The 25,285-nt window shown below is 58.7% G+C and overlaps 7 protein-coding genes across 7 annotated transcripts; 1 reads left to right on the forward strand and 6 right to left on the reverse strand.

Annotated features, from left to right (window-relative positions):
* Positions 1-301: 301 nt before the first annotated feature.
* On the reverse strand, positions 302-2,299 carry MIC60 (MICOS complex subunit mic60; the record flags this gene model as incomplete). Its single annotated transcript, XM_066780997.1, has 3 exons — positions 302-346; positions 416-2,218; positions 2,285-2,299. 3 exons carry the CDS (start codon positions 2,297-2,299, stop codon positions 302-304), a joined length of 1,863 nt encoding a protein of 620 aa, XP_066628943.1.
* Positions 2,300-2,769: 470 nt separating this feature from the next.
* On the reverse strand, positions 2,770-5,164 carry SAC1 (Phosphoinositide phosphatase sac1; the record flags this gene model as incomplete). Its single annotated transcript, XM_066780998.1, has 3 exons — positions 2,770-2,940; positions 2,990-4,722; positions 4,960-5,164. 3 exons carry the CDS (start codon positions 5,162-5,164, stop codon positions 2,770-2,772), a joined length of 2,109 nt encoding a protein of 702 aa, XP_066628944.1.
* Positions 5,165-5,598: 434 nt separating this feature from the next.
* YPT52 (GTP-binding protein of the rab/ypt) lies at positions 5,599-6,483 on the forward strand (the record flags this gene model as incomplete). Its single annotated transcript, XM_066780999.1, has 5 exons — positions 5,599-5,671; positions 5,733-5,752; positions 5,808-5,834; positions 5,888-6,079; positions 6,136-6,483. The coding sequence occupies 5 exons, from the start codon at positions 5,599-5,601 to the stop codon at positions 6,481-6,483; spliced, it is 660 nt and encodes a 219-aa protein (XP_066628945.1).
* Positions 6,484-7,745: 1,262 nt separating this feature from the next.
* On the reverse strand, positions 7,746-10,180 carry SLS55_009603 (uncharacterized protein; the record flags this gene model as incomplete). The annotated part of the gene is made up of 7 exons (XM_066781000.1): positions 7,746-7,872; positions 7,995-8,878; positions 8,991-9,256; positions 9,311-9,378; positions 9,438-9,559; positions 9,616-9,779; positions 10,165-10,180. The coding sequence occupies 7 exons, from the start codon at positions 10,178-10,180 to the stop codon at positions 7,746-7,748; spliced, it is 1,647 nt and encodes a 548-aa protein (XP_066628946.1).
* Positions 10,181-11,676: 1,496 nt separating this feature from the next.
* Positions 11,677-12,761, reverse strand: SLS55_009604 (uncharacterized protein; the record flags this gene model as incomplete). Its single annotated transcript, XM_066781001.1, has 3 exons — positions 11,677-12,075; positions 12,137-12,565; positions 12,624-12,761. 3 exons carry the CDS (start codon positions 12,759-12,761, stop codon positions 11,677-11,679), a joined length of 966 nt encoding a protein of 321 aa, XP_066628947.1.
* Positions 12,762-15,596: 2,835 nt separating this feature from the next.
* On the reverse strand, positions 15,597-16,950 carry png1 (the record flags this gene model as incomplete). Its single annotated transcript, XM_066781002.1, has 2 exons — positions 15,597-16,030; positions 16,086-16,950. 2 exons carry the CDS (start codon positions 16,948-16,950, stop codon positions 15,597-15,599), a joined length of 1,299 nt encoding a protein of 432 aa, XP_066628948.1.
* Positions 16,951-19,292: 2,342 nt separating this feature from the next.
* On the reverse strand, positions 19,293-22,165 carry UTP4 (U3 small nucleolar RNA-associated protein; the record flags this gene model as incomplete). The annotated part of the gene is made up of 2 exons (XM_066781003.1): positions 19,293-21,088; positions 21,139-22,165. The coding sequence occupies 2 exons, from the start codon at positions 22,163-22,165 to the stop codon at positions 19,293-19,295; spliced, it is 2,823 nt and encodes a 940-aa protein (XP_066628949.1).
* Positions 22,166-25,285: the final 3,120 nt, after the last annotated feature.

Below are 25,285 nucleotides of genomic sequence, written 5' to 3' on the forward strand. Positions count from 1 at the left end.
ACAAAAGACACACGATATTCTAGTTACACTTCCTCCGCACAGCAGCAGCAGCAGTAGCACATCCGCCCACAATTACTCACCACCACCACTACCACCACCACCACCAGAAGAAAAAGAAACGGAACTGCTATAGAACACGGACCAAGGCTCGTCGCTTCAGCCCTCTGATCCCAAGTTTTAGCAAAAAAAGATGTTCTTCATTCCTTTAGTTAGCTCCCAACCCACCGCCACCCTCGCCCCCACATCACTGGACTCGTACAGCTACCGCTACCCGACCGCTCTAATACTTTTGTGTCGCTCTTTACTCTACAAGCAGGCTCTGTAGTCTCGCCTCGGTGGAAAGGACCTGAAAATATTCATGTTAGCCGCAAAGGTTCCTCGTATTCAGTAAAAGGGAAAGGGGTAATAAACTCACATCAAGCGCTTGCCTGACCTCCAACACCCTCCTGGCATCACCCAGCCAGTCCCTCGCCAGGACCTTAGCCCAGCCACTGAGACCGTTCATCTCACGGGCCGCGGCGTCAATGTTGCCCTCCTCGAGCAGCATCTCGGTGCGGGTCAGCACGGACTCGACGTCGTTGCCGACAGGCAGGCCCTGGCCGTCACCGCCCTTCTTGAACATAACCTTGCTCAGCACCAGGCTGGCGGCGTGAGAAGCAACGCCGGCATCCTCGGGCAGCAGCGCAGCCTTGCGGACCTCGGAAGCGACACGGCGGAAGCGGTCGATGAGCTGCGATGGGGTGGGAACACCCTTCTGGTAGGCGGTGGGCGTGATGGAGGCGATGGCGGCGTTGACCACAGGATCCTCGGCGGCGACCTCCTTGAGAGCGGCGAGCTCCTCGACGAAGGGGCGGGGCTGGTCAGCCTTCTCGACGGCGTTGCGAGCAGCCTCGACGGCGACGAGCATGTGCTGAGTGCGGAGGTTGGAGTCAATGACGGAGTTCCACTCGGCCGTCAGCTTCTCGAGCTCGGAAACGGCGTCAGAGAGCTCATTGAGCTTGGCAAGGCGGCCCTGGCGCTCCTGCTCCACGCGTTCGTGGACAGAGTTGGCGAATTGACGGTTGAGCGCAATGGCCTGCTCTAGCAGCTCGTTCTTCAGCTTTTGGTCGTAGACCTTCTGGGAAGCGTCAAGCTCAGCCCTCAGCTTGCTCTGGTAGGTCTGAGCAAGCTTCTCGCGCTCGGCCTCGAACTCGTCCTTCCAGCGGGCCTCCTGGCCCTGCATCTCGGCCTCAATCCGGCTAACGAGCTCCTTCGCGCCAGCGTCAAATTCGGTGTGCAGGTTCTTGATCTTATCCTCGCTTTGCTTTTCGGCGACAGCCTTCATAGTCTGAATGTCGTTGATGACCTTGGTGAGCTCACCCTTGGCCTTAGAGATGGTAGAGTCGTACTTCGAGCCCGCGTTATCGGCATTGACAACAGTGATGATATCGTTGATGATCTTGACAACATCCTGGACAACAGGTTCTGTAGCGCCGTCAAGGTTGAGCTTGTCGATGGGGGCAACAGTAACAGCAGGAGCAGCCTTTGCCGGAGCTGCAGACTTGGGAGCAGGCTTTTGCTCCTTGGCAGCAGTAGCCTTGTTATCCTCGACTGCACTAGTATGTCTGCCAGACTTGGACAAGTCGGCGCCGCTCTTGGGGTCCTCCTTCTCGTCGGAAACCTTCCAGGAGAGACCGCTCTTGCTGGGAATGGTAACCTTGTTCTCGCCGCGGATCTGCTGGTGCAGCCTGGACGGAGCAGCACCTCCGGGGAAACGCTTGCGGAACTCACGCTCCTCAAAGTAGCCAACCGCGTCTTCTCCGAACGGCACGTACTCGGTGAAGAAGTCGTGGAAGTTGTCCGAGATGAGCGAATAGTAGACGCCGCCAGCGTATCCAAGGGTAGTCAGGGTGAGCAGGGTGATCAGGAAGCGACGGAAGCTACCCTTCTTCTTGGGCGGCGGAACGGGAGAGCCGGCGGGAGGACCGACGGAAGCGCTGCCGGTGCCAAGGGGCACGCCTGTGCCAGCACCGGGGGCCGATCCCGAAGGCGGCGACTGAGCGTGGACCTGGTCAGGTGTGGGAGGCGTCAGAGGAACCTCGGACGGAGGAACGGTACCGGTGGGTGTAGGGTTTACGGGAGAGGTGGTCGGCGGAGGAGGGATGTCGTCGGCAGCCCTCACGCTTTGGGAGCCGGGCAGGACGGTCTCATCGGTCTTCTTGGCATCGGCGAAGTAGCGCTGTGCATGCAATGGATGGTCAGCTATCAATGGCGGGCTAATGGAAGTATGCGTGCGCGTGCGTACCTGGCCGAAGGCCATCTGGGCGGGGCGGCGCGCGTGAAGCCATTGGGAGCCGACCCTCGGGGCGACAGAGCCGGCAGCGAGGTGCCTCGTTCTTGCGACAGAGATGCGCAGCATGGCGGGCTGCTGAGGCGGAGAAGGAGCGGGGGGATGGAGAGCGCGAGCGTGGTGGTTTGGAGCTGCGGATCGAAGTCGATTTTCGGCGGCGAGCTTCCGCCGGCGACTCGGCCAAGCCCGCGCCCACCCAGAAACGTCATCCTGCCTGAGGCATCCGCGCCCGCCCTCTATCAACGCACAAACAAAGACAGCCACGCTGACCCATCCGAGATACTGGTTTGCCTGCCTAGTGGAAATAGAGTAGAATACAGTTAAAGAAATGCCTTTTGTAATATATGGTATCCCAAACAAAGCTCTCGGCTCTCTAGGAAACGATCCCATCAACCCATGCCCCCGCTCGCGATACCTTCAAACGCCAGTGGTCAAGCCCACTATTCTATCCTCTTCTTACCCTCTTCCAGATAAAGAAGTCTCGCATCGCTCTTGCCCCTCTCGTGCCTCGCCACCAACGGTCCCAAAAGAGGATCCTTCTGCACATGCGACATCGCATCTTGATAACCTTCGATGGCCCACGGAGGCGTGTTCAGCTTCGGCCAGTTGACCTGCGTCTTGTCAGTATGGGTACTCATTCGTGGCTGACGTTGCACTTACGTAGAGTGTGCCGTGGCTCTGGATGAAGCGGAAGCAAAGAAGGGTTACCGCGAAGAAAAGAAGCACAAGGATGCGCAGAGGCCAGACATAGGCGTCGGGGGACCTTCTAGTGAAAGCAGAAATGAAAATGAAGAAGACGCATCCAGCAAGGATGTAAGGGATCGACTGAATGGCAAGTGGTCTCCGGTCAACGAAGAGAAGGTTGTTGCCAATGTTGGAAGTAGAAGGTAGATAGGTGCCCAGGAACAGGTCAAACGCATCTTGCCGCGGACCATCGAGGAAGTTGTTCTTCACATAACGAGTGATGGAGTTGCTGAGATCCTGCAGCATACCAGCCTTCGTGCGCTGTCCGGTACGGGTAAAGTCCGTCTTCAGTGCTCCGGTGCCTGAGTATGACTTGGAGACGACGTCGGCATTGTCGGCCCAAATGTTACGGAAGAGATCCTCGAATGCGGCATCGTCCTGCGCATTCTCGCCCTCGCGGAGAATGCCCAGATCGATGAGCATGCGGCTGAGAATGAAGCGTCCCAGCATGCTTTGGACGACATTGGTACGATCCAAACAGTCCATACAGTTCGTACGCACAACACATGTCTGCCGGCTACGGGTCTCCATCCTTCCATTCGGGTCACCGGGCATGTCAACGCCTCTGAAGTAGCCGTTCTCTCTGATCGGGCCCTCGAGTTGCTGAAGCAGCAGTGCAGCACGGTGCCACCGAAGTCCCTTCGTTTCACTGTGGAAATCGAAGTACGTGTAGTGGATGCGATCGTACCGCTGCTTCTCGCCCTCAGGCTCGATGACGGTGAACTTCTCGTCGGTGACCTGGTCCGACTCCGTGCCCTCAGCGGGCGAAGAAACCAAGAGTTGAACCATCTTCTCGTAGGCTTCCTTGACAGCCCGTTCACGGCCCTTTTGGTTGACCAGATTGACGAGATAGTTATCACCATACAGACGGATCTGCTCGTTGAAGTGGCGCTTGGCGGCTGACACAGCGCTTTGCACCCCACGGATCTGCAACTTAGGGGTATATTTGAGCTCGTTAATTTCGGCCCAATACAGCGGCACGCTTCCTCTTGTCTGCACGTATGACAGAACCTGAGTCTCTGGCTTTCCGCTAGCCTGCAAAGCGGAGCCTGCGGCAAATCCTCCAGGGCCGTTCGACGCATTGTCATTGAGTATGACCACTTGTTCAGTCTCGTTAAAGTTTGACACATTGCCGTTCTCGTCAACGCCACGAGAGAAGTAGCGGGTCCCGGCCCGGTGCCTGGATCGCCGGGTAATGAGGACGAACGTCAGGGGGTTGCCCTTAATCGAGGTGTTCTTGATCTCCATCATGCCAAACATGACGGGCAAGATAAAGGGGTCGACATCCCTCTGCGGGCCGCTCGCAATGCGGAAGCCGGATGAGCCGGAAGCACCATTCCGGAAGTCAATCAGATCAGACTGAATGAAGCGATTCCAGAAGAAGCGATCGTCGGCGCGTTTCCACAGCGGCTGCGTGAAGTCGCTCTGAGCCTGGCGCTGGAAGCTGTTGGTGATGTCGATAGAGTAGGAAAAGTACATCGGCCCCTGCTTGAGCAGAGTCTTCAGGTAAAAAAGGTAGGTATCCTCGTCTGGATCGTGCAGCGGGCGCTCGCGGAGAGGCAGGAATTCGGTAGCCGCAACCTTGTACACCATGTGGCCCTTGAGCCTTCCGACAGGTTGCGCCTTTGTAATGACGATAATGTACTTGTCTGCGCATGGCGTGTATGTGAGTAAAAAGGTTCAAGCATGGCGTTGGGGGGTAATGGCGCAAGCTGCGACGCGCTTCCTTCCGCGAGGCATTGCAGATGCAAGGCAGCTTGCACATGGAGGTGGCATGTCCGGCCAGGAAATACAGCGCTCCGCCTGCGATCAGGAGGTGGCCAGACAGGCTGCACCCTCCTGTGTAGCTGCCTTGCTGCTGCGACACCTTGCGATCCTCCACATACCTAGGCGCAATTTGATCATGCCCAGAACGCCAGCAATGCTAGAAACGCGCTGGCCGCCGAGGAGCTTGCCATCGTTGAGGCGCAAGTCTCCGGAGGGCCGGTCGACAACAAGCGTGGGAGCCGAGGGCGACGAGGGCGAGGAAAAGGCGTAGTAGGAAGACGACGCGTGGACATTAATGTCCCGGAACGGAAGGAGGGCAGCCATGGTCGGCCGGCGGGGAGCAGCGTGCTCCTCTGCGGGGATGGCGGGGCGAAGGGTGGACGATAGCGGGCGACTATAGCAGGGAGCCGGGTGGTGGTATGGAGGCGCGGGGGCTAGGAGAGGAGAGATTGGAATTGCTGGTGTTTGATGCACATGTGGCAGTTGCGCTCGGCGGCGGCAAGCACGGGGGCGCAGGGCAGGGCATGACGATGCCGAACGGAGCGCGCGCGCAAGCCACACCCTTGCCAAGCCATCCAGCGTTGGCTGCCCGGACAAGCTCCACCACAAGCACCCAACGTCGACACCTCCGATCTACACCACCCATCCACCCACCTCAACCACCCCAACCCATCCGCCGCATCGCCGCCCCGCCGCCCCCAGCCGACCCGCACCCGCCGCTCCCCCGCCATCCCCCACCGCTCCGCCGCGCCACCGCCATGTCCGCGAGAGTCCAGCCAGGCGGCCGTCCCGGCGGCTCGAGGTTCGCACAGTTCAAGCTGGTGCTGCTGGGTGAGTGTGCCTGCCGTGCCCCGGGTGCTGCAGCCTGCGGCCGAGTGCTGACGCTTCGCAGGAGAGTCCGCCGTCGGAAAGGTTTGCCCCGCCCCTCGACTGGCGGTCACGCCCGCAATGCTGATACACCGCGCAGAGTTCGCTCGTCCTGCGCTTCGTCAAGGTGCGCCCCCGAGCCGTGCATGGCCGCACGCCTGCAGCTGACCCCCGCCGCAGGACCAGTTTGACGACTACCGCGAGTCGACCATCGGTGCCGCCTTCTTGACCCAGACCATCGCTCTCGACGACACCACGACGGTCAAGTTTGAGATATGGGATACGGCAGGCCAGGAGCGCTACAAGTCGCTGGCCCCCATGTACTACCGCAACGCCAACTGCGCCGTCGTCGTGTACGACATCACGCAGGCCGTAAGTGACCCGCAGCCCCTTCCGCCGGCGGTGGTAGCAACCTAACCCTGCCCCAGTCGTCGCTAGACAAAGCCAAAGCGTGGGTGAAGGAACTGCAGCGCCAGGCCAACGAGAACATTGTGATCGCTCTTGCCGGAAACAAGCTGGACCTGGTCACGGAGAACCCCGACAAGCGGGCAATACCCGCTGCCGACGCCGAGCAGTACGCCAGGGAGGCTGGCCTGCTGTTCTTCGAGACGTCGGCCAAGACGGCCGAGAACGTGCGGGAGCTGTTCACCGCCATCGCGAAGAAGCTGCCGCTCGACCAGGCCGGCCCCCGCAGCATCAGGTCCGGCCCGCGTCCTGGCGTCGATCTGCGGCCCGAGGCAACCAGCGGCCAGGGCGCCGCGGGCTGCAACTGCTAGCCGTCTCCCGCATTCATCCCTCCTCTTTGCTATTCCCCCCTTTGCTATGGACAGATCATGACTCGAGCCGGAGGTGCGCTGGCTGGTGGATTGAGGATTGTCATCAGCCGGACTTGGTAGTTGGGATTCGGGCGTGGTGGTTTGCGTCTGCGTACGTTGTTGTTTCCTATCACAGTCAATACACTAATGATTTTCCAATTTTCTTGACGGTCGTTATGTCACGCGGAGTAACACTCAGAGCATGTTGTTATTACAGTTAGACCAGGTACAATGGATGTAAGCTGCTAGGCCAACTCTTGTCCCTGCCAAGATGCTTACATGCTTCTTGACTCCCTTGTCTGCGCAACGAGATGTTTCCAGTGTGACCTAGTACAGCCCCTTTCGGTGTGGCTTGTTTCAGGGCGTAGTCCCAGAATGTGAAAACGCCCGGCCGTGGCGATCAGCAGAAGGCTATGTTCCACTGGGAGAATACATCACGCCTGAGACATGGTCTTGGGTGATATGGCGGGACTGCGAGCAACGTGGTTTCAGACGCGTGGCCGGTACGCAATGTGCCTTCCTGCAGGGCTGCGACCCTCACTGCCGCAACAACCCTGGGTTCCACAGCTCACGACACCACCACCACGCCGGGGAAATGAACTGTCGAAGTTCCCGTCGCGATGCTACGACTCGTCCTCCATTTCCCGGTTTATACCACGTTAGTGCGTGTCTCAACGGGCAGAGCTTCTGCTTTCGACCCGGGTGTGGATGTGTGGATCCGGTGTTACGTGCCGCGCTCCCGTTTGAGCGGCTACTTCGGCTCTTGCTGGGTACGTCATCAACATGCACTTTCGCAACTTCGCTCATGACTGACCCCGCAGCGAGTTGCGAAAGCACCGAGCCCACAAACATGTCTCAAAGTTGCTTACATGGGTAGTGGAATCCTGTATCTGGACCAGTTTATGACTCTCATCTAGATGCGCACGACGAAAGACGATCAAAACCCATATCTGCGTCCGCATCTTTGCTTCAGCTGTCTACTTGGGGGCCCAGTGAGCTCCAGTCTTGTGCACCCTGCAGGCTGTGACCCGGTCGAAACCTGTGCCAGCACGCCACACCAAAGGTAAAAGAATGAGAAGGGACCGTGGGTAGGACAGACATACTTTACCAGAAAACAGTCAGACCAGCAAAACTGCTGTCTGCAGCACTCCACCACAGCACCCATCCCTGACCTACTCCATCTACTACCGCTACCACACCTCAGCCTCGTGGGTCGCCCCCGCTCATAACATTCCAATCACATCCGCAATCTCGGTCGTCGGCAGGATGTACTGCTGCCCCTTGCTCCTCACCATCGACCTCTGCTCATACGCGTACGCCAATCCGATCAACTTCTCCTCATCCCACTTCCTCCCAAGAAACGACAGCCCGAATCTAATCCAACCCCCTCGTCAGCACTACAACCTCGCACAAAGACGAGAAAGGAAATAACAAGGGGGAAACACAATAAAAAAAGAAGAAAAAAGACTCACGGAATCCCCGGCGCCCTCCCCACCAACCCCCTGCCCCCCGCACTCTCCACCACCGTCTCGTTCCCGCCATAAAACCCCATCGGCACCGTCACCACCGGCGCACCCACCAGCGCCGGCACGCCGGGACTGACGCTCGTCGGCAACACGACGGCATCGAGCCCGCCGTCTCTCTCCAACGCCCCCAGCACGCCCCCCTCCCCGCCCAGGAACAAGTCCGCCTGCAACGCTTGCCAGAACCGCGGATCGCCGTTGTCCCACCCCTGCCCGTCCAGCGCCTCGTCCCACACGCCGGTGTCGCGGTCGGGCCACGCCTCGCGCGGGTCGGACCGCGTGAAGGCGCGCACGCCGGCCAGGTCGGACACGTTCGCCGGGTTGAGCGTCAGCGCGCCGAGGTACGCGCGCAGGTTGGTTTGGAAGTCGGCGGCGAGCACGAGGGACTCGTTGGACGACAAGAGGTAGGCTGGGTAGGCGGAGAAATTTGCGTTGGGGACGAGCGTCGCGCCGGCGTTGCGCAGGACGGCGAGGGAGGAGGCGAAGGCGGCGCGCTCGGCGGTGGAGAGGAGCGCGGTGGAGGAGAGCGCGAGTACGTTGGTTGGGATGCCGATGCGTGCGCCGGCGAGGGCGGAGAGGTTGCAGGCGCCGGTGTAGTTTGGTGCGGTGGTGTTGAGGCGGGGATTCGCTGCGGTGTAGTTGTCGGCCGGGTCGTAGCTGCCGGCGATGGCTTGGAGGACGGCGGCGGCGTCCTTGACGGTGCGTGCCATGGGCCCGACGGTGTCTTGGTGCTCGGAGATGGGGATCACGAGGTGGCGCGAGGTCAGGCCGACGGTGGGTTTGATGCCGACGAGGTTGTTGTTGCTGGACGGGGAGAGGATGGAGCCGTCGGTCTGTTTTTTGTCGCCATCCCCTACATTAGCTGTTCTGTACGCAGTAGTTGATAGTGACCAGTTGCTTGGTGAGGTGAAAGTGTCGTATATGAGAAGGGGGAAAACTACGCACCTCGGTCCCCAACGACGCCAAGGCCAGCCCTAGATCAGACGCAACGCCGCTCCCGCTCGAACTGCCGCTGGGGTCCTGGTTCGGGTAGTAGGCGGCGGTGACCTGGCCGCCGTAGGCGGACCAGCCGTTGGTCGAGTTGTTGGAGCGATAGTTGGCCCACTGGCTGAGGTTGGTCTTGCCCAAGATGACCGCGCCGGCCTTGCGCAGCTTTGCAGCCACCGTGGAGTCGTGCGGGACTTTGGCGCCGAGGAGGGCATATGAGCCAGCTGGGACATGTTATTGGGCGATACGTCCCGAGACCATGAAGACAAGGTACGCACCAGTGTTATTCATCTTGTCCCTTGTGGCGATGTTGTTCTTGATGAGGATGGGGATCCCGTGCAGGGGACTGAGCGGGAAGTTAACGGGAACTTCGAACTCGTGGAGGCACAGTTAGTATTGACTCACCCGCGGGTGGTCCCATTGGATCTCTCGGCGTCGAGCTGGTGAGATATTTGGAGTGCGTCGGGATTGAGCTCCGTGACGGCGTGCAGGACGTCATTGACTTCGTTGATACGGGCGATGTAGGCCTATGCAGTGATCAGGGCATTACCCGGAATGGTTTAGGTGAACTGTGACGCAGTACCTTTACTAGGTCGCTGCTGGTGAACAAACCGGCCTCCATGCCAACCTGGAGATCTTCAATGGTAGCATTGATGAGGCTAGGGACAGGTACTCCTTGAACTGGATACGGCACGTCAGCATATATGTGCAGTGCGCAAATGACGCGTGGGAATACTGGGTTCCTGACTAAGGCCTTGAGAGAAGAGTATGTTCAAAAGAGCGAAGAAGATCACGCGAGAAATGACCATGTTTCAGACAGGGCAATTCAGAGAGCAGAAGGCTGAGTTCTCCGTCTCAGACCAGGAAAGGTAGCTGTACGTGGGATTTGTATAGAGAGAGAAACAGACGTCCGCAATCGAAACAAGAGGTGTCAAGGGTTAGAGGTTGCACACACGGCAAGGGAAGGAAACATTGTTATATATTGCAGGGATTGCAACAGCGGCAGAGCGGGGGAGAGACGGGAGCACGAAGAACCAATAGAAGATCAACCACCACTTACACCACCAGGCGTACCTTATCGCAACTGATGACAGCAACAACGGCATAAGAGCGAGCCATATGATGGCTTTACTGTTTATCCGCGCCATCATGCGCATCGTTTGGTTCTCGTTACCGTATAAACTCAAACGTTGTCGCGCGCAGTCCTCGCTCTACTACTCGATAACTGCAAGCACTGGCTGAGATCAAAACGATGTGACTCATAAACACTTAGTGATCACTGAAGCGATCAGGAAGAAAAATAAAAGGACAGGGACAACAAGACGGCTCGGCAAGCACACAGGCACAGCCGCTCCTGCATGCTACAAGCCTCCGACGACCATGCAAAACGTCATCACTCGCTGTTCTTGGCAGGCCAGCAAGATCATCGATAAGCTCTGCTTCCAAACACCACCTTCCGGCTTCTCCGCGCAGCAAAAACCGCATCTTCGGCCTGCTTCCTAGCCATGCAAAAACGTCAAGCACAGGCTCATCTTCCGGTACTGATGTTTACGACTCTGCCGAAAATAGAGGCGTTGTCTTCAACCTCCACGCCTTGCAGGGAACAGACGGAGTAAGATAGACGAGCAAGCAACAGCAAGTCGCGCTAAGCCCGATCAAGCAGCTGGTTATCGTCGGTCGCTCCCCGTCGCCTTCACCAGCACCAGCCAGCCGCCCGTGCCCTTGGGGCGGAGGCAAAAAAGAGCCAGGGCGAGCACTCGGTGAGGTGCGGTGGGAATTGCGGGCCTGGACGGAGAACGGGGCAACGATAGTCGGAGCTGCGGGGGGGAGTGGCGGCGGCGCACACGCGCAATAACTATGTGGGGACAGGGAGACGGGGTCGAGAACAACGAACGCGGCATCTCTCTCCTTATATCAGCGCTGGACTATGGCCTTGCGCTTCGATTATACGAGAAGGAGTCCCAGTAGTAGACTCCACAACCCTTGCCTCGAAAACATACCGATCTTCGCAACTAGTGCTCCAAACACGCGTCGCACATCATTGTTGCACACTCGACGATCTGGTGCCGACATGTCCTCCAGCACCCTGGCAGGTGTCGAGCCATCTAAGCCTCGCTAAGGGTGAGTGTTATGTGGGTAGTCAAAGCAAATATGCGGACGCAGATAGAGTTTTGAATAGACTTTCTTCATGAATAGCCAAAATAGATATCCGGACGTAGATGCGAGGTCTGAATTCGTACACACATCAGACATAGGATTCCAGGGACCATATATCCACGGCTTGATATTACCAAGGTAGTGGACGCGTCGGTGCATTGCGCCGACCGGGTATGTATAAGTGACATATTTTCCATTTACGACCATCATGTCCTAACACACTACTCAAGGTATATAGCACACCGGTGGTATCTAGATCGGGGCAGTTCCTCCCCAATATACGCGTGGGTTTTCCCTTTTTCAAAACAGCCATGATTACAGCCCCTCCCGTAAATAAACGCCAATAGTCGTAGTCGTCATCAAGGGTCTGGAAAGCGATCCTCGAACCGGCAAGATTGTACAAGTACGGAAAGGGAAAAAAGAAAAAAAGGTCGTGCATCATCCCCCTCCCAATCACTTCTTTCCTCCCAGCTCCATCTCATCTTCTTTAAACGCGGCTATCGTGCCTAAACGGCTCGTACGCCGACGGCGCCTTGTTTCCCTGCATGTCCCTCAACGGAACATTGCCATACGACTGCTGCTGCTCCTGGTGGTGCGCACCACCGAAAGGCGAATGCACGCGCTCGTACGTGTACGGCGTCTTCTCGACGGTAACCTTCTTGCGGCCACTACGATCGCTCTTGCCCGAGCAGCAGCACGTCGACAGCACCCAGAAGAGACCGGCGGCAACGGAGAAGGCAGTCGCCAGCCACGTGATGCCCATCATCTTGCCGCCCATCGACGCCTCGATGTTGTACTCCTTGAAAACTGACTTGAAAGTGGCGACGAGGGTGCCGTAGAGGGCGCTCGCGGTGATGGAGGCGGCGAGCGTGAAGATGGTGGCGATCTTGTCTCCTGTCAGCAATGGAAACGGGTTGGAAATGGGGAGAAGGGCATTGACGACTTACCGAGGCGACGATGGTGGTGAGGAAACTGCCCCAGCGAGAGAAGATGGCCAGGATGCCGATGAGGAGCTCGGCGAGCGTGGCGAAGAAAGCGACGGCGTAGGCGGCGAACATCCAGTAGGCGATCTTCTTGTAGATCTTGATGCCGCTCGCCAGCTTGTCGGGGATATACTCCTCGGTATCGGAGCTGTTCAAACCCCATACTTTGATCGGGTCAAAGTAGTAGGAAGCCGTACGGCCGCTGCAGTAGTCGATGCCGGTCGAGTTTTTGTCTCCGCTGCAGTAGTTCCAGAGACCGACGGTGTAGATGTCGCTCAGGTTGTTGCTGGCGCTGAGGGTGAGGGCGGCGAGGAATTTGTCGTCGGCGTCGGTGAAGGGGATGTCTACCGAGGAGAGCGCAGATATGTTACTTCTGAATTTCGACATGTCGGCCTTGGAAACATGTTAGCTGACGCGAAGGACCATGGGACTCGTCTCCGGAGATGCATACCTTCATGAAGTAGATGGAGGTGAGGTTGTCGTCACTCTTGTTCCAGTTGCCCAGGAAAACGAGAATCAGGCAGATGAAGGCAGCCAGCGACAGCGCCATAGGCGTGGCAATGCACGCGATACGTCCGATTTTGCCCATGATTGCGGTGTTTGTTGATGTTGTTGATGCAGCTAGTTGCCCGAGAGAACGGCGGGTTCTGGTGCGAAGCGAGGGAGAACGGCGGTAACGTCACCGGCCGGGTGGAAGTCGAGCAGCGACAGGCGAGGAGAAACGGCGGAACACGTTGAAGCGGGTTGCACCCTAGCGGGGACCTGAGGGCCTTATATTGCACGCAGCGAGTCGGCTTACGGTGCCCAGTGCGGTGAGGGAGGGCAGATGCGGGCGCAGCTGAGTAGTGCGTGGTGCGCCGCAGCAGCGTCAACAGCAAACAACGGGGCGGTGCAGGGTGCCCGTCCCGCGTAAATGCAGAGGCAGGATGGCGGAGAGCGGGACCGAGCGCCTGCGTTTTGCCGCTTTCAATCTAGCTGTAGCAACGCCAGCCACAAGGCTGAGCAACTCCTCCGCGCACGCTCTTTTGCCCGCGCCCAAGCCCAAGCATGCATGCGTAACTTGTCTTCGCCTGTGTCGCTTCTGCCGCCGTCGCCGGCATATGACGATGTTCCCAACGGTGCGAGCCACAATCGTGACTTCAACCCCGCTGCTGACACTCACGCGTGCCAGTAACCCTTCCAGAGGCATTCGACGGCTAGCTAAGGGCCCCCAGTAAGCAAGCCAATCCTTCTCGCTGCCACACCCAAATGCACAGAGCCATCATCGTGCGTCATCTGTCTAGCAGAAGAGAGAAAAACCAATTTCTGGCCGTTGCCGTCGCAAATCCGCAAACAACGCCCAACCAGCACACCGGCTTGTTGCTTGCGCCTCAATTGGCTCCGGCTTCGGGGGTGGCTCCCTCGTCGATCATTCCGGGGATGGCCACCCTACGGCTAACCCACCTGCTAACTAAACCCTACCACGCGGCCGCTGGCGCAGGGCAAAGATAGCGTACGCAACTGGCAGTAGTGGCGCGGCATGACCGCGAAAAGAAAAAAATTAAGAAGCGTTGCGGATACGAAGAAGGTAGGATGCCGACTACCTAATAGCTACGCACAGGGTCCGTGGCTGGGCCGATGGTCGTGTAAGGCGTGCCGTCCAGCCGAGAGAGGTCGAGTGCCCAATAAGTCAGCAGTCGTCGGGCACACCAGGAAAAAGCTCCGGGGCGCGCGCGCGCGACAGGCTGATGGTGGGTGCCATCAATCGCGGACGGCAAGAATAAGGGTGAGAGCGAGAGCGAGATAAATGGAGGGTCCGATGCTGCTGATGATGACGACGCAGGCCTAGCTGGGCCAACCCGAGCGAGCACGCGATCAACGACAATCAGAGATCGGCAGCGGTGATGCGTGGCCCGGCGACGCGGTGATTAGTAGGCAGGCAGATTCGCAGTGGCACGCTGGGTTGCCGAAACTTTGAGCCCGCGAAGCTGACGGACGTGTCGCTTTCCGGGCAGCTGAAGCAGATGCCCGGACGTGAATGCGAGTATTAAAAATATGCATTTGCGTCCGGGCCTGGGATTCCACTGCCCTCCCACGTCCACACACAGTTTGCAACCCACGGTGAAACGGGCGCTCCAGGAGACGAGCCAGCCGGTCAAGATGCAAGGCCGCATATCCCTCAGCACGGGTGCATGCCGATTGCGCATCGCCGTCGTGGGAAAACGAGGAATTGTCAGCGATCAACGCACAAGGCGTGATGAGAGGCGCGCGGCGGTCGCAACGCGCAGACGCCAAGCCTGCCAAGACCTAAAAAAAGAAGCGCGCCATGCCCCGTCCGGAGGCGGTCAGCGCGTGATTACGCACCACTCCCGCTGCAGGGGGCGGAGCTTCCTCATGCGGCATTTGCTGGTGAGGCGGGAAGGCAGAAATTGCGTGCAGCTTGCGGGCGTATCACCATATGAGATGTGTTTCAGGTGCTTGCTTCATCGGCTTTGAATATTCTTCGTCTTCTTCAACCCTCGTGCCACTCTACTGCCTGCTGCTGCTGTCGACCAGCCCTCGCCGAAAGGCGCAGGGAACAACAATGTAAAGGAAAACTCCCGCCGCCGTGCGCATGTGCGCCGCCGTCCTAGCCTGCTCTAACCCAACCCCACAGGCGAAAATCCTCCACCCCCTGCAATAATAGAAACACCAAGAACAGACACGCTGTCAAGACCACATGCCGTCGTTCCCGTGAAATTTTTCCAAAGACATGAGAAACCCCCGAAGCGCATGTGAACAAAAACTGGGAATACTGGAGAAGCGCGCGCAAAAGGAAATGTAGCAGAAACAAGCCCCAATTAAAACACGAGAATCCCCTCTGACATTTGGAACCCCTTTGCCTGAGTATATGCGACCGTTTCCTTTTTCGCCGTGAACACCGTCCGCGCTGCTGGGAATGAAACCTGCCCTTTCGCTCACAACGCCAAACACAAATGAAACCCCTAGCGACGAGCCTTGTCGTCTGTGTGCGGATCTGAATCCAAAGGTGGAATGTTGAGAAAACCGTCAGGGTCCGCCTGACTTGATGAAACAATTTCCGCTCGGCGATTGCACGGGAATAATGGTATCGCGGATGTGCGACATCGCCGCGCGGACCGGAGAAACGAGAATGACGAAGTTTGTCGCGGATTATTAGCATGACTGATGCTGGACAGTCCCGCTCCGGATGGGTCCTATTGGTCCGTCGACTGCGGGGCCGACATGCAAACAGCACGCCTCTCTAATGCGCTGATGGTGTCGGATCCGGGACCCAGTCGACTTCGCGCCCTGGGCAGCTGCGCTGATTGCCAATCGGCGCCCGAAAGAGTGTATCAAGGTGCTAGTGCAGTGGTGCCGTCCGGAGAATGATGCCGAAGCCGATAAAGGTACTGAAGGTTTGTAAGACCATTCATGGCCGAAGTCCTCATCTCCTAGGAGGCTGGTTCTGGGGGTTGTGTGCGCCGCCTTCACCCCTTGCCCGGATCCATTCGGTGGAGCCGCTAGACCGGCCCTCGGCAGCCTTTTGTGCGTCGGGATCGGGACGCGACCGGGTGCTCTGGCCTCCACGGAGAATGTCCTTGGGGTTGATCTTGCAGATTTCGTAGGCAATCTGCTGGGCGACGTAGCGCCGCAGCTCACGGTCCTCGGCCATGTCCTCGCCCTCCAGGCGGAACTTGTCATGCTTCGAATTCTTGTCTCTCCTCATGGCACGGAGCTCGTTCATGATGTAAAGCAGCTCGGCCTCGGATGCGCGCTTACGCTCCAGAGCGTAGCGGCTGGAACGGACATATCTCCTGGTAACGTCCATGGCGCCATCGGCGGAGAAGGCAATGCAGTAAGCGAGCTTCTTGCCCCAGCCTTCGAGTTAATTAGCGACATGTTCATCAAGACCTCAGCGTCGAGATCCACATACCTTCAGTGTAAAGCCGAGGCTTGTCCCATGCCTCTTCGCAGGCATCCACGTGAACCCATCTCTTCCGGTGCACAGAGTACACTTCAGTCCAGACGTGGTCTTCCGAGTTCCACACCCAGCGCACGCGTGATCCCACAGCCCTGCAAAGCATGCTGAAGCAGTTTGCCCACTCGCCACACCTTCCTTTCCGGGTCTGAAGAAGGACGAAAGCGTCGTTGTAGCGGGGGAATCGTTCGTAGGAGCCGCAGTGGTCCAGCGAGCAGCGGTACAGCTCCACCTGGTTAGCTCCTCGTGCGGCCTCATCCGGGAGGGGCGCGGCCATTCCGACGGCGATGGTGGGCGAGCCGCAGGTTCTGCAGATCGGGTTGTTGACCCAGGAGAAGAAGGAGCGCTTGAACCACCGGAGCAATGCCCGGACAACGCAGTCCTGGTAGCCCCAAGCAGGCTTCTTGCCTGCACCGAGACTCTGGGCCTCGGCCAGGAAGATCTGGCTCTCCTCGTCGGCTTCGCCGTAGATCTGATCCAGCGGTATCGAGCCAAGCGCCTCGTCGAGGAGGCCGGGGTTCTCCCACTTGACGGGCATGTTGGAGAGCGAGTTAAGCATGTTCTTGAAACGGAGCGAGCGGGCGTCGCGAGGCTCGCGAGGTAGTAAAGGGATGTTCTTGATGCATGTGCTGTAGGAGGGCGGCGGTGCTGTGGTCGGGGGAAGGGCTGCGTTGAAGGGCGCGGGCGAGGCAGAGCGCGAGCGGCCGCTCAGGTCGTTCATGCGCTTGGTGCTGAGGACCTGGCGGAAGCGCTCCGTCAACTCCTTTGCCTTCCGCTCGTCCAAGGCGGCCCCCCGGCGAGGGTGGTGCGAGTCGACCATTGCGAAGTGTGCGGCGGAAGGGGGGAGCGGCCGTCCTGGGATGGTGTTTGGAGTCGGTAGGTTGAGGTCGGGGCGTTGGCGGGTTTGAATGGCGGGTTCGCGACCGCAGCAACTGGACTGCACTGCCTCGCGAGGAACAGCCGCCACAGGGTCAGTGCGCTAAGTTGGTGGTGAGTGCCTTGGGGAACAGGGCCCTCTTCATCCAGATCCAGGCAGACAGGGCGACGGAGAGGTCGAAACAGGCTGCGCAGGACGGTGGGCACGGGGGAGAGAAGTATAGGTCCTGGTGGTGGAGGAGCGGAGGAACAGTGCGGGCGGCGATGAGGTGTTCAAGGGCTATTACACGCGGCCTGCGCCGCGTCATGTAGGAAGGCGCTTGCTCTATGCACCAATCAGCGCCGCAGAGGCTCGGGCTAGTGCGCAACGGGAGCTCCTGCCCTCGCGCGCCAGCCGGTGGATGATGAATGCCAGTTACGACCGCCCGGCCGTCTCCTGGAGCGCCCGTTGCACCTTGCAAAAGAACTGAGCCCACCTACTTGCATGGGTAGCTGAGTCTTGTCTGGATGCAAATGTGCATTTTTAATTCGCACATGTGTGTCCGAACATCTGCTTCCGCTGAGCGCGCAGAATAAGTTCAGCCGAGCGCTCTTCTTGCCAGCCCAGCCCACCAGCGTTGTGCGAGACTCCTTAATCTCACCAGCGCGCGCCAAGCCGGAGTTGATGACTAAGTGCCTCGCCTGCGACCCTGATCGCAGCCACGCAGCCCGCCCGCAACTCATCATGAGCGAGACGAGGACGAGCGCACGCTGGCGACGACTGCGACGACGACGATAACGACCCTGTCTCGCTCCATGAACGCTGCTGACGGCCACGGGGTGCGGCGGAGCGCCCGTCGTCAATGCCGCCCCGGCTATTCGTGGACCGGAGCCTCGCCCACTGGGGCGGAGGCAGAGACGCGCAATCAGCAAAAGCCACCGGCGGCGACGCGTACGCCCGTCTGACTCGGGCCCGCTGGAATATGAATACAGCGCGACTCGCACGCCCTCTGACGCTCTCTCTGACGCGTGCTGCTGCCTCTACGCATGCGACGGTCGCGAGGTCTCTAGTGAGTCCGCTGACGACGAGCAAACTTCTGCTCGAGTCGAGCGTTGCGAGCCGGCGCTGTTGCAGGTTGCGCCCAACGATTGCGCAGCACGGGGCTTGGCGCAAGCGTTCCACTTTGGCTCCTCCCAGCAATGCCTCTCTGGCGGAGCACGTCAGCCACCATGATCTCCAGTCTGCGCTGCCACCTGTGTCGTGTCCGGCCCCAGGGCTCCTGCCCGCCGCCGCCAAGCCTGCGAATCTTCATCTGCCCTCCCGCACCAATCCTGCTCAAAACGACGATGCCGCCGATGTCGACTGCTGCCTCTGCGTCTTCGGCTCTGACCAAGCAGCGACGGACTTGGCCGGGCGGACGCGAACGCCAACACATCCCAGCGGAAGATCCCTCTAATTTTCTTCTTTTTTCTTCTTGTCGCGGCGCACAGGGATGCCACTCAGAGCCTCTTCCGCCCCCCGCAAAGGCCACGCGTACGCTCCCCTCTGCGGACCAACGAACGACAGCGTGACCAAGCAGCTGGCCTGATCACCTCCACCACTTATCCAAAACCAGCTCTTCAGCTTCGTGTTGTGGAATTACCGTTCCTCAACACCTGCGCGCCGCGCGGCAGATACCGCCTTTCTCCGTGATACAGGTAGACAGGTCGCTTAGCCAGCGTTCCAGCCAGTCGCAATTCTTGGATTGCTCTAGCGCTGGCTCACTAGCACATGAAGATTTGGGCCCTCTAAGCGCAGCGCGGTCGACACCTTTTCTACGGTGGTGGAATACAAAATCTGGACGTAAATGTAAGCTTTAAATGCGCATATTCACGTCCAGATCTTGAATCAACTACCCACACCATGTGATCTTATTTCTAATAGGCAGATGGATGCCGGTGGGCTCAATTCTTTCGTCACCCGCTGTGCTCGCAGTGTACAAGAAACATGGCTTCCAGAACGTCGCTTCGAATTGGTCGGCCACCGAGCTAATTCAATAGTCGACCAACCTCTTACAATCCCATTTTTTGGTTGCCCCCCTAATTGCGCCTAGTCTAAAAATGCTTATCTTATCCAAAACACCTACGTCTCCCATCTGAGGCACATGCGGCCCCGTGACAAGATCTGCAGTGGCCGCACCTTGATACATCGCCCGTCCTCACACAGCCGAGACATTGAGGTCATCCTTCCCCGCCCGTCCACGTTGCACTGACACCTGATTGCGTCCCGTCGGCCTAGTTCCCTTCTCTAGCCGGCCGGGTGCGCGGCTACCTCTCGTGCACGCCAACAAACTTCGGCGGCAAGTCCAGATCCCACGTTGGCCTCTCCACCAGCACCACCTCCAGCGGAGCGGCCGGTGCGGCGCCCGACTTCGCCTTCCCGCTCTTGGCCGCTGCGGCATCGCCTTCACCGCCATCGTGGCTGATGGGGACCAAACCCAGAACCGGACGGTACTTGAAGGTGTGCCAATGGCTCTTGCGCTGCAAGGCGGACAGCTGGCCCTCGTCTGCCTCGTCATTCGTCTGGTCACCGCCCTCGGACACGCCGCGCCGCAAGATCGCGAGAGCGTTCGAGCCCTCGTATTGAGCAGTCTCTGCGGAGTCAGCCTCGTCGTCCTCCTCCTCCTCGGATGCTTCCTGCCCTTGCTGCAGCTCGACCCAGGAGGCCGCGTCGGTTCCGGTGATCTTGCGGTACTTCCGCCCCGCTCCCTCAATTTCCCGCGTCGGCATCTTGCTGCCTGCGCCGCTGGTGTGCTTCCTGAGCGCGTCGTCCTCCGCCGCCGGGCCGCGCTTGCGCTTCTTCAGCGGGGACTCCGCGCCGCCGCCGCCGTTTGTGACACCGTCGGAGCCCGATGATCCGTCCGAAAAATCGGTTGCAAGGTCGAACATGAACAACCAGTTGCTGCCGTACAACCACAACCGCTGTCGCGTGTCATTGATGTCCCACAAGCAACCCATCGCCCGGTCTCGTTGGCCCCTGAACTCTGCAGGGAAGTCGGACGTGGGATTGCGCCTGGACCAATCCGTCATCTTGCCGTCAAGGATGTCAAACTCGTAGACCTGGTGGTAAGCAGTGACTGCGAGCAGCCGATGCTCGCCGCCTGGCAGCGTGTGCGAGCGAGGGTGCGGGTTGTGTCTCGTCGGATGAACGGCGGGGTTGCCGTTCGGCTGGGATTCAGAATCCTTCGTTGGCCGGAAGGACAGCACTAGCGCTGCGGACTCGAGTTTCGGTAGGAGGTGGCCAGCGGGATTGCGTACCCAGTGTTGGCCGAAGAAGATGACTGGACGGCTCGCGCCTTCGTCTTCGTCGTCGTCATCATCGTCAGACGACGCATCTTTCGAAGTCTTTTCCTTTTCAGGCAAGTCTACTTCAGGTGCCGTGATGTCCTCGTTTCCTTCCACTACCCAGCTGTCAAGGTACCCTGCAAGGTCGCTGACCACAAGCACCTCGTTCGATAGTGCAACGCGGGTGATGATCCTGTCGTAGCTGCCCCAGTAACCGTTGAGCGAATTTTGGTACTCGAGTTTCCTGTGCAACCGTTGGAGCTCCACGACGCGAGGGACGATTCTCCATCTACTGGGCTCATCCTCCTCGTTCGTCAGGCGGGCCAAGAAGATTCCGTTTTCGTGCGTGATGATTGCCAGCCACCTGCCGTTCGGGCTCAGTTGCACCAACCGCGCACCGCCCTCCTGGGGCAGCGCGGGGCTGTCCAGTTTCCTCACGCGAAGGCTCCTGTCAGTCTCGCCCTTGCGCAACGACAAGTGGAAAACCTTAATTTCTGCAACGGTCGAGATGGCCAAAATGCTACCATCCTCTGAGATTGATGCAGAAGTGATGTTTTCTTCTCCCTTCAATGCCAAGCGAGCTACCAGTTTGGGCAGCTCGCCGCTGGTGTCACGCTTCTTGACACGCCATATCCGTACCTCGCGATCCCACCAGCTGACAAGGAGGCGCGCACGGGGTGCGCTCGTAACTGGGGGGCTTTGAGGCAAGGCGGACAGTTTACGTGAGTGCTCAGTGCTAAAGGAGCGGATCGGGACAAGGATGGGATGGGTATCGAGACCTGTTTCTTGATTAGCATAATGATTGAATGTCGGGCCTTGCATATCGTACCTCCAGAAACCAGAACGCTCAGGCCTTTGCTCTCGTACGTTGCCATAGTCTTCACGTCGTGATCGTGGAATCTCCGGTGGCCGCTCTCCACCCACCGTTTCTCCGGTCCGCTCCCAGACAGGGTGTATACGGTGGTACGTTGGTCCATGCCACCACTGAACACGGTCTTCCCATCCCTACTAACTGCAAGGTCCAAAACATCCGCCTTATGTGAGGAAATCCTCTGCAGAAGCGAGTAGTTCTTGCCGTCGTAGAACCTAACCTCGCCAGTAGAATCTCCGGAGACGATATCGCCATTGGGCAAGCACTTCACAGCCCAAACCAGGGTCTCCTTCGGTCCTCCAATGGACGGCGCACCGAGCGTGACGTTCCGCAGCAGTTGACCGTTCCTTGAATCGAAAACCCTGATCGCGCTGTCGGCGAAGCCCGCGACCACGATGTCGCGATTCTGATACGTGACGCTGAGGACGCGCGCCTTCTTCGCCGTCGGTCGCGAGAGGAAGCGCGAAAATCGGAGATCGTTCTCGTCGGTCGATAGGACGGCAAGTGTGCCGTCGGCGCATCCAGCCACCAAGTTCTGCCCACGGAACTCGCCCTCCCTCACAGCCTTCTGCCCGGCCTTCCACCGCGGTTGTGCTGCAAGGCACCAGACCTCGCTGTGATTGCCACTGGAGTGGCGCAGCGGCAGCCCGGTAACCAGGTCCCACTCCGTTACGGTGCTTGAATAGCCAATGCTGAACAGGCGCAGGCGACCGACCGAGGTGAACTCCCCGTCCTCTTCATCCGGCTCTTGTATCCATGCCAGCCCCTCGACGCTGCGATCCTTGCCGCCGCTAAGTGTAATCTCGTGAATCCATTCGCCGTCCTTGCCGGGATTCCAAACTTCGATGTTGCCGTTGGCACGGCCGATCGCGAGCCTGACGTTACCGGCGCCTTTGCTGGTGTCTTTTGAGTCGGAGTAGGAAAAGGCAAGGGCGTTGATGGCGGACGCCGGGTAAGGAACGAAGCGCGAACGATGAATGTCCATGGTGTCTGAGGCGCGCAAGAGCGCGAGAAGGGTCACAGGAAAGGCGCACTGAGTGTCGACTGCTGGCGGGCTTCTGCGTGAAAAGTTGGGCTTGTTAGGGACCTAGGAACACGGCGTACGAATTGTCCCGGCGCGCAGACTTCGCAGGTTCGAGCGCGGGAACGACGTTCCAAAAATTTCCCTTGACCATCGGCGTTTTTTGCTCCGAGGGTCACGGTCATTGACCGCGCTAGTAAGCGAGCCGCGATTCTAATGCGACGTCAACTCTTCACCCCCTCACCCTCATCCAGCGAGCATGCAGCACGACATCATCACAAAATCAGCCTGATGGCAGTGCACTTCGTCCATCGTTCCGGAAGGCCTCTATGCCTTGCAGAGTGACCCTTTACCAAGTGTGGCGGCACTTCGTCGGCGACAACCCTTTCCTCGACCTGACGCTTTCCCCAACGCAGACGAGGATGCAGCCGGCAGCCTGCGACCGATGACCCTCCATCCGATTATAATTCCACATGGGCGGGTGCAGCTTCGTGGAAAGCAGCTATCTCAAGAATTAAACCGGATAGGCTGGGGCACCTTGAAGGCACCGTGGAAACGGGAACCCTGACGGACAGGCCGTGCTTCCGTGCGGCCGCGAGCATTCGCACACATCTGTGCCACCCCGCTCGATGCATCCGATACCCAGGCCACCCACCGCATCGTAGTGCAACAACTGTGAACGAGGGCGGTTTGCTCCATACTACAACAAGACTGATGTGGTCGAAGCTCTTGTCCGGATCCCTCTATTCATCGAGATGTTGTGCAGCCATGTACAAATGCACACTTCGACTCCTCGCCCTCAGGTGACAGACAAATCGAGCCGCCTGGGCTCCATCGATGGCACCGCTACTCATCTCAGACAGGTAGCTGAATCCAGTGTCTGGACGCATTTGCGCGCATTTTAAAAGTCGCATCTACATCCGGACATTGGATCCAGGTACCCATCCAAGTATGATGCAATAGGCTCAACTTTTTTTTGTCACCTGGTGTGCTGTTGCAATACTAAGTGAACCGGCCTCGTATACCATTGGTCCGCACCTGGCCGCAAGGAAGCGCTGCTGCTAGCGTGGGGAGCACGGATGAAGCTTGTTGCTGGAGTGACGATCTAAAGCCTTGCGTACCCGTCACTAGTATAGTCCTTCCTTCGTCTATGCAGGTCCACACATAGACTGTCAGAGTGTGCTTGTTCATGTCTGTACTGTTGGCAAAGTACATCAGCAAGGGGAGGCAATGTCTCGGTCTCTGGGTGAAGTCGGCATTGCTTGCTTCACCACGCGTCTCATGTGTCACGACGTCTCGCCTTGAATCCTTGCTTGGTGCGGCTGAGAGCAGATGTAGGCAGCAATAGTTATACAGGACTTTGATAGGAAAGCGGAGCTAGTGGATGCCGGCGGCGAGGCGCCCAGCGGTGTGGCTGGGCCACGGTTGCGTGATGGCGGGATCGTCGTAGTTGATGTGGAGGGATCATCGCTCCTGGTAGTAGTCGAGGATGATCTGCGGAGAACTGGCTTTTCTGGAAACGAGGTGTCGTGTAGCCGGGGTGCAGCGATTGGTGCAATAATGTTGCGTGCTATCTCGCGTTTCAATAATAATAAGCATGGCTGTTGAGACATGCACCGCCGCCGTCAGTATTGGCAGAATTTTCTGTTTGACGCGCAGAAGAGGGCAGGCAGGCCGGATGCACCGCGGAGTCAGAGTGACGCTGCAAAAAGCCGTGTGGCTCCGTCTATCCGAGGCCTTAGCCCAGTGGCGGCCCGGCGAATGCCAGGTTTGCTGGAAAGCCTGAGCTTTGCATTGCATATGACCGGACTTAGGGTTGAGCGGCTGCTGCTCACGCGTTGGTGGTCGCGCGTTCGGCGCCATTTCAGCCACGGACCCAAAGTGACCACCTTCCGTCCTGAGCACGTACTCTCTTATGCCCTTGTCCCAGCCGGCGGGCCGGCGTCGAATGCGTCACCGATCTCATCTCGTCTGTGGGCAGCCAACGGTGCGCATTCTTATGCGGAGGCTTTGACGAGATGTGCGCCGTTTCGAAGGCTCGGCTGCTGCTCCATCTAGAATGCGGATGTTTCATGCCACGGAGATGATGCGTCTTGTCTGAACGCGCTTGCTTGGCACGAGCCAACCTTCTGACATGCTTCCATCGGGCATCGCGCCTAGGCTGGGTGGCTGCTCTCGGTCTTCACTCGTAAGGATTACGCGAGGAAATGGAGGGTAATCCGTGATGCCGTCCCTAGCCTCCCGCCGGGTGCAAATTCTCGCGGCGAGAGTGGGGCATCCGCTGCCAGAGAAACCGCGAGAACAGCCAGCTCGCCGCAAGAGGCGGTAAAAAGCCCAAGGCGTTGAGCGAAAATTCTCTGCAGGCAAGCAGCGGCGGCGGAGCGGAGCAGGTGATTCTTATCCACCAGCATGCGGATCCTCGCCTTGCTGGAGGGCCCACCGGCCGTCACCGCCTGCGCCATTATGCAGACATGACACATGCACTAAGTATCACTACTACGGTTTATTCCTGCGCACATCTGCCGCAACCCCACGATGTGCCGCGGCGGCGCGCAGCCACGCAGGAAATGAAGGAACGCGTCTGGCGGACGGCTTAGCCGCGACGGACGTCGTGCTCAGGAGTGGCCAGCGCGGATGTGACATCAGACGGGCTGAATGCTCAGCGTGAAGAGAGGGCCAAGCAAGGGCGCGACCTAGCCGTTCAAATGGAGACCGGACGGCGCACTGGCGGGCCTGGTGATGCTTTCACCGCATCGATCTGCAAGCACACGTTTTCGTCAACGCAGCAACCCTGCCGCACGGCTGGTGACAGAAGATTTGAGCTCGATGCACTTTCCGGACATGGGGAGTTGGAGACAAGATCCGGACGGAGGTGTGCATATTTATTTGCGTCCGGATCGTGTCCTTGCCTGCCCAGAAGACAATGATGAGGCAGAAACCCTGCCGCGCGAATCACGTTAAGGTCTCGCAGGCGTTGCGGAGACGGCGCTGAAACCTCTCGTCGGGCCACATGTGACACGCCCTTGGTCGGTGACAAAAGAATCTTTCATCGGGTGGGTAGTTGAATCCAAGATCCGGACGTAA

Source organism: Diplodia seriata, assembly GCF_021436955.1.
Source record: "Diplodia seriata strain FDS-637 chromosome Unknown scaffold_10, whole genome shotgun sequence".
Classification (NCBI taxonomy): Eukaryota; Fungi; Ascomycota; class Dothideomycetes; order Botryosphaeriales; family Botryosphaeriaceae; genus Diplodia; species Diplodia seriata.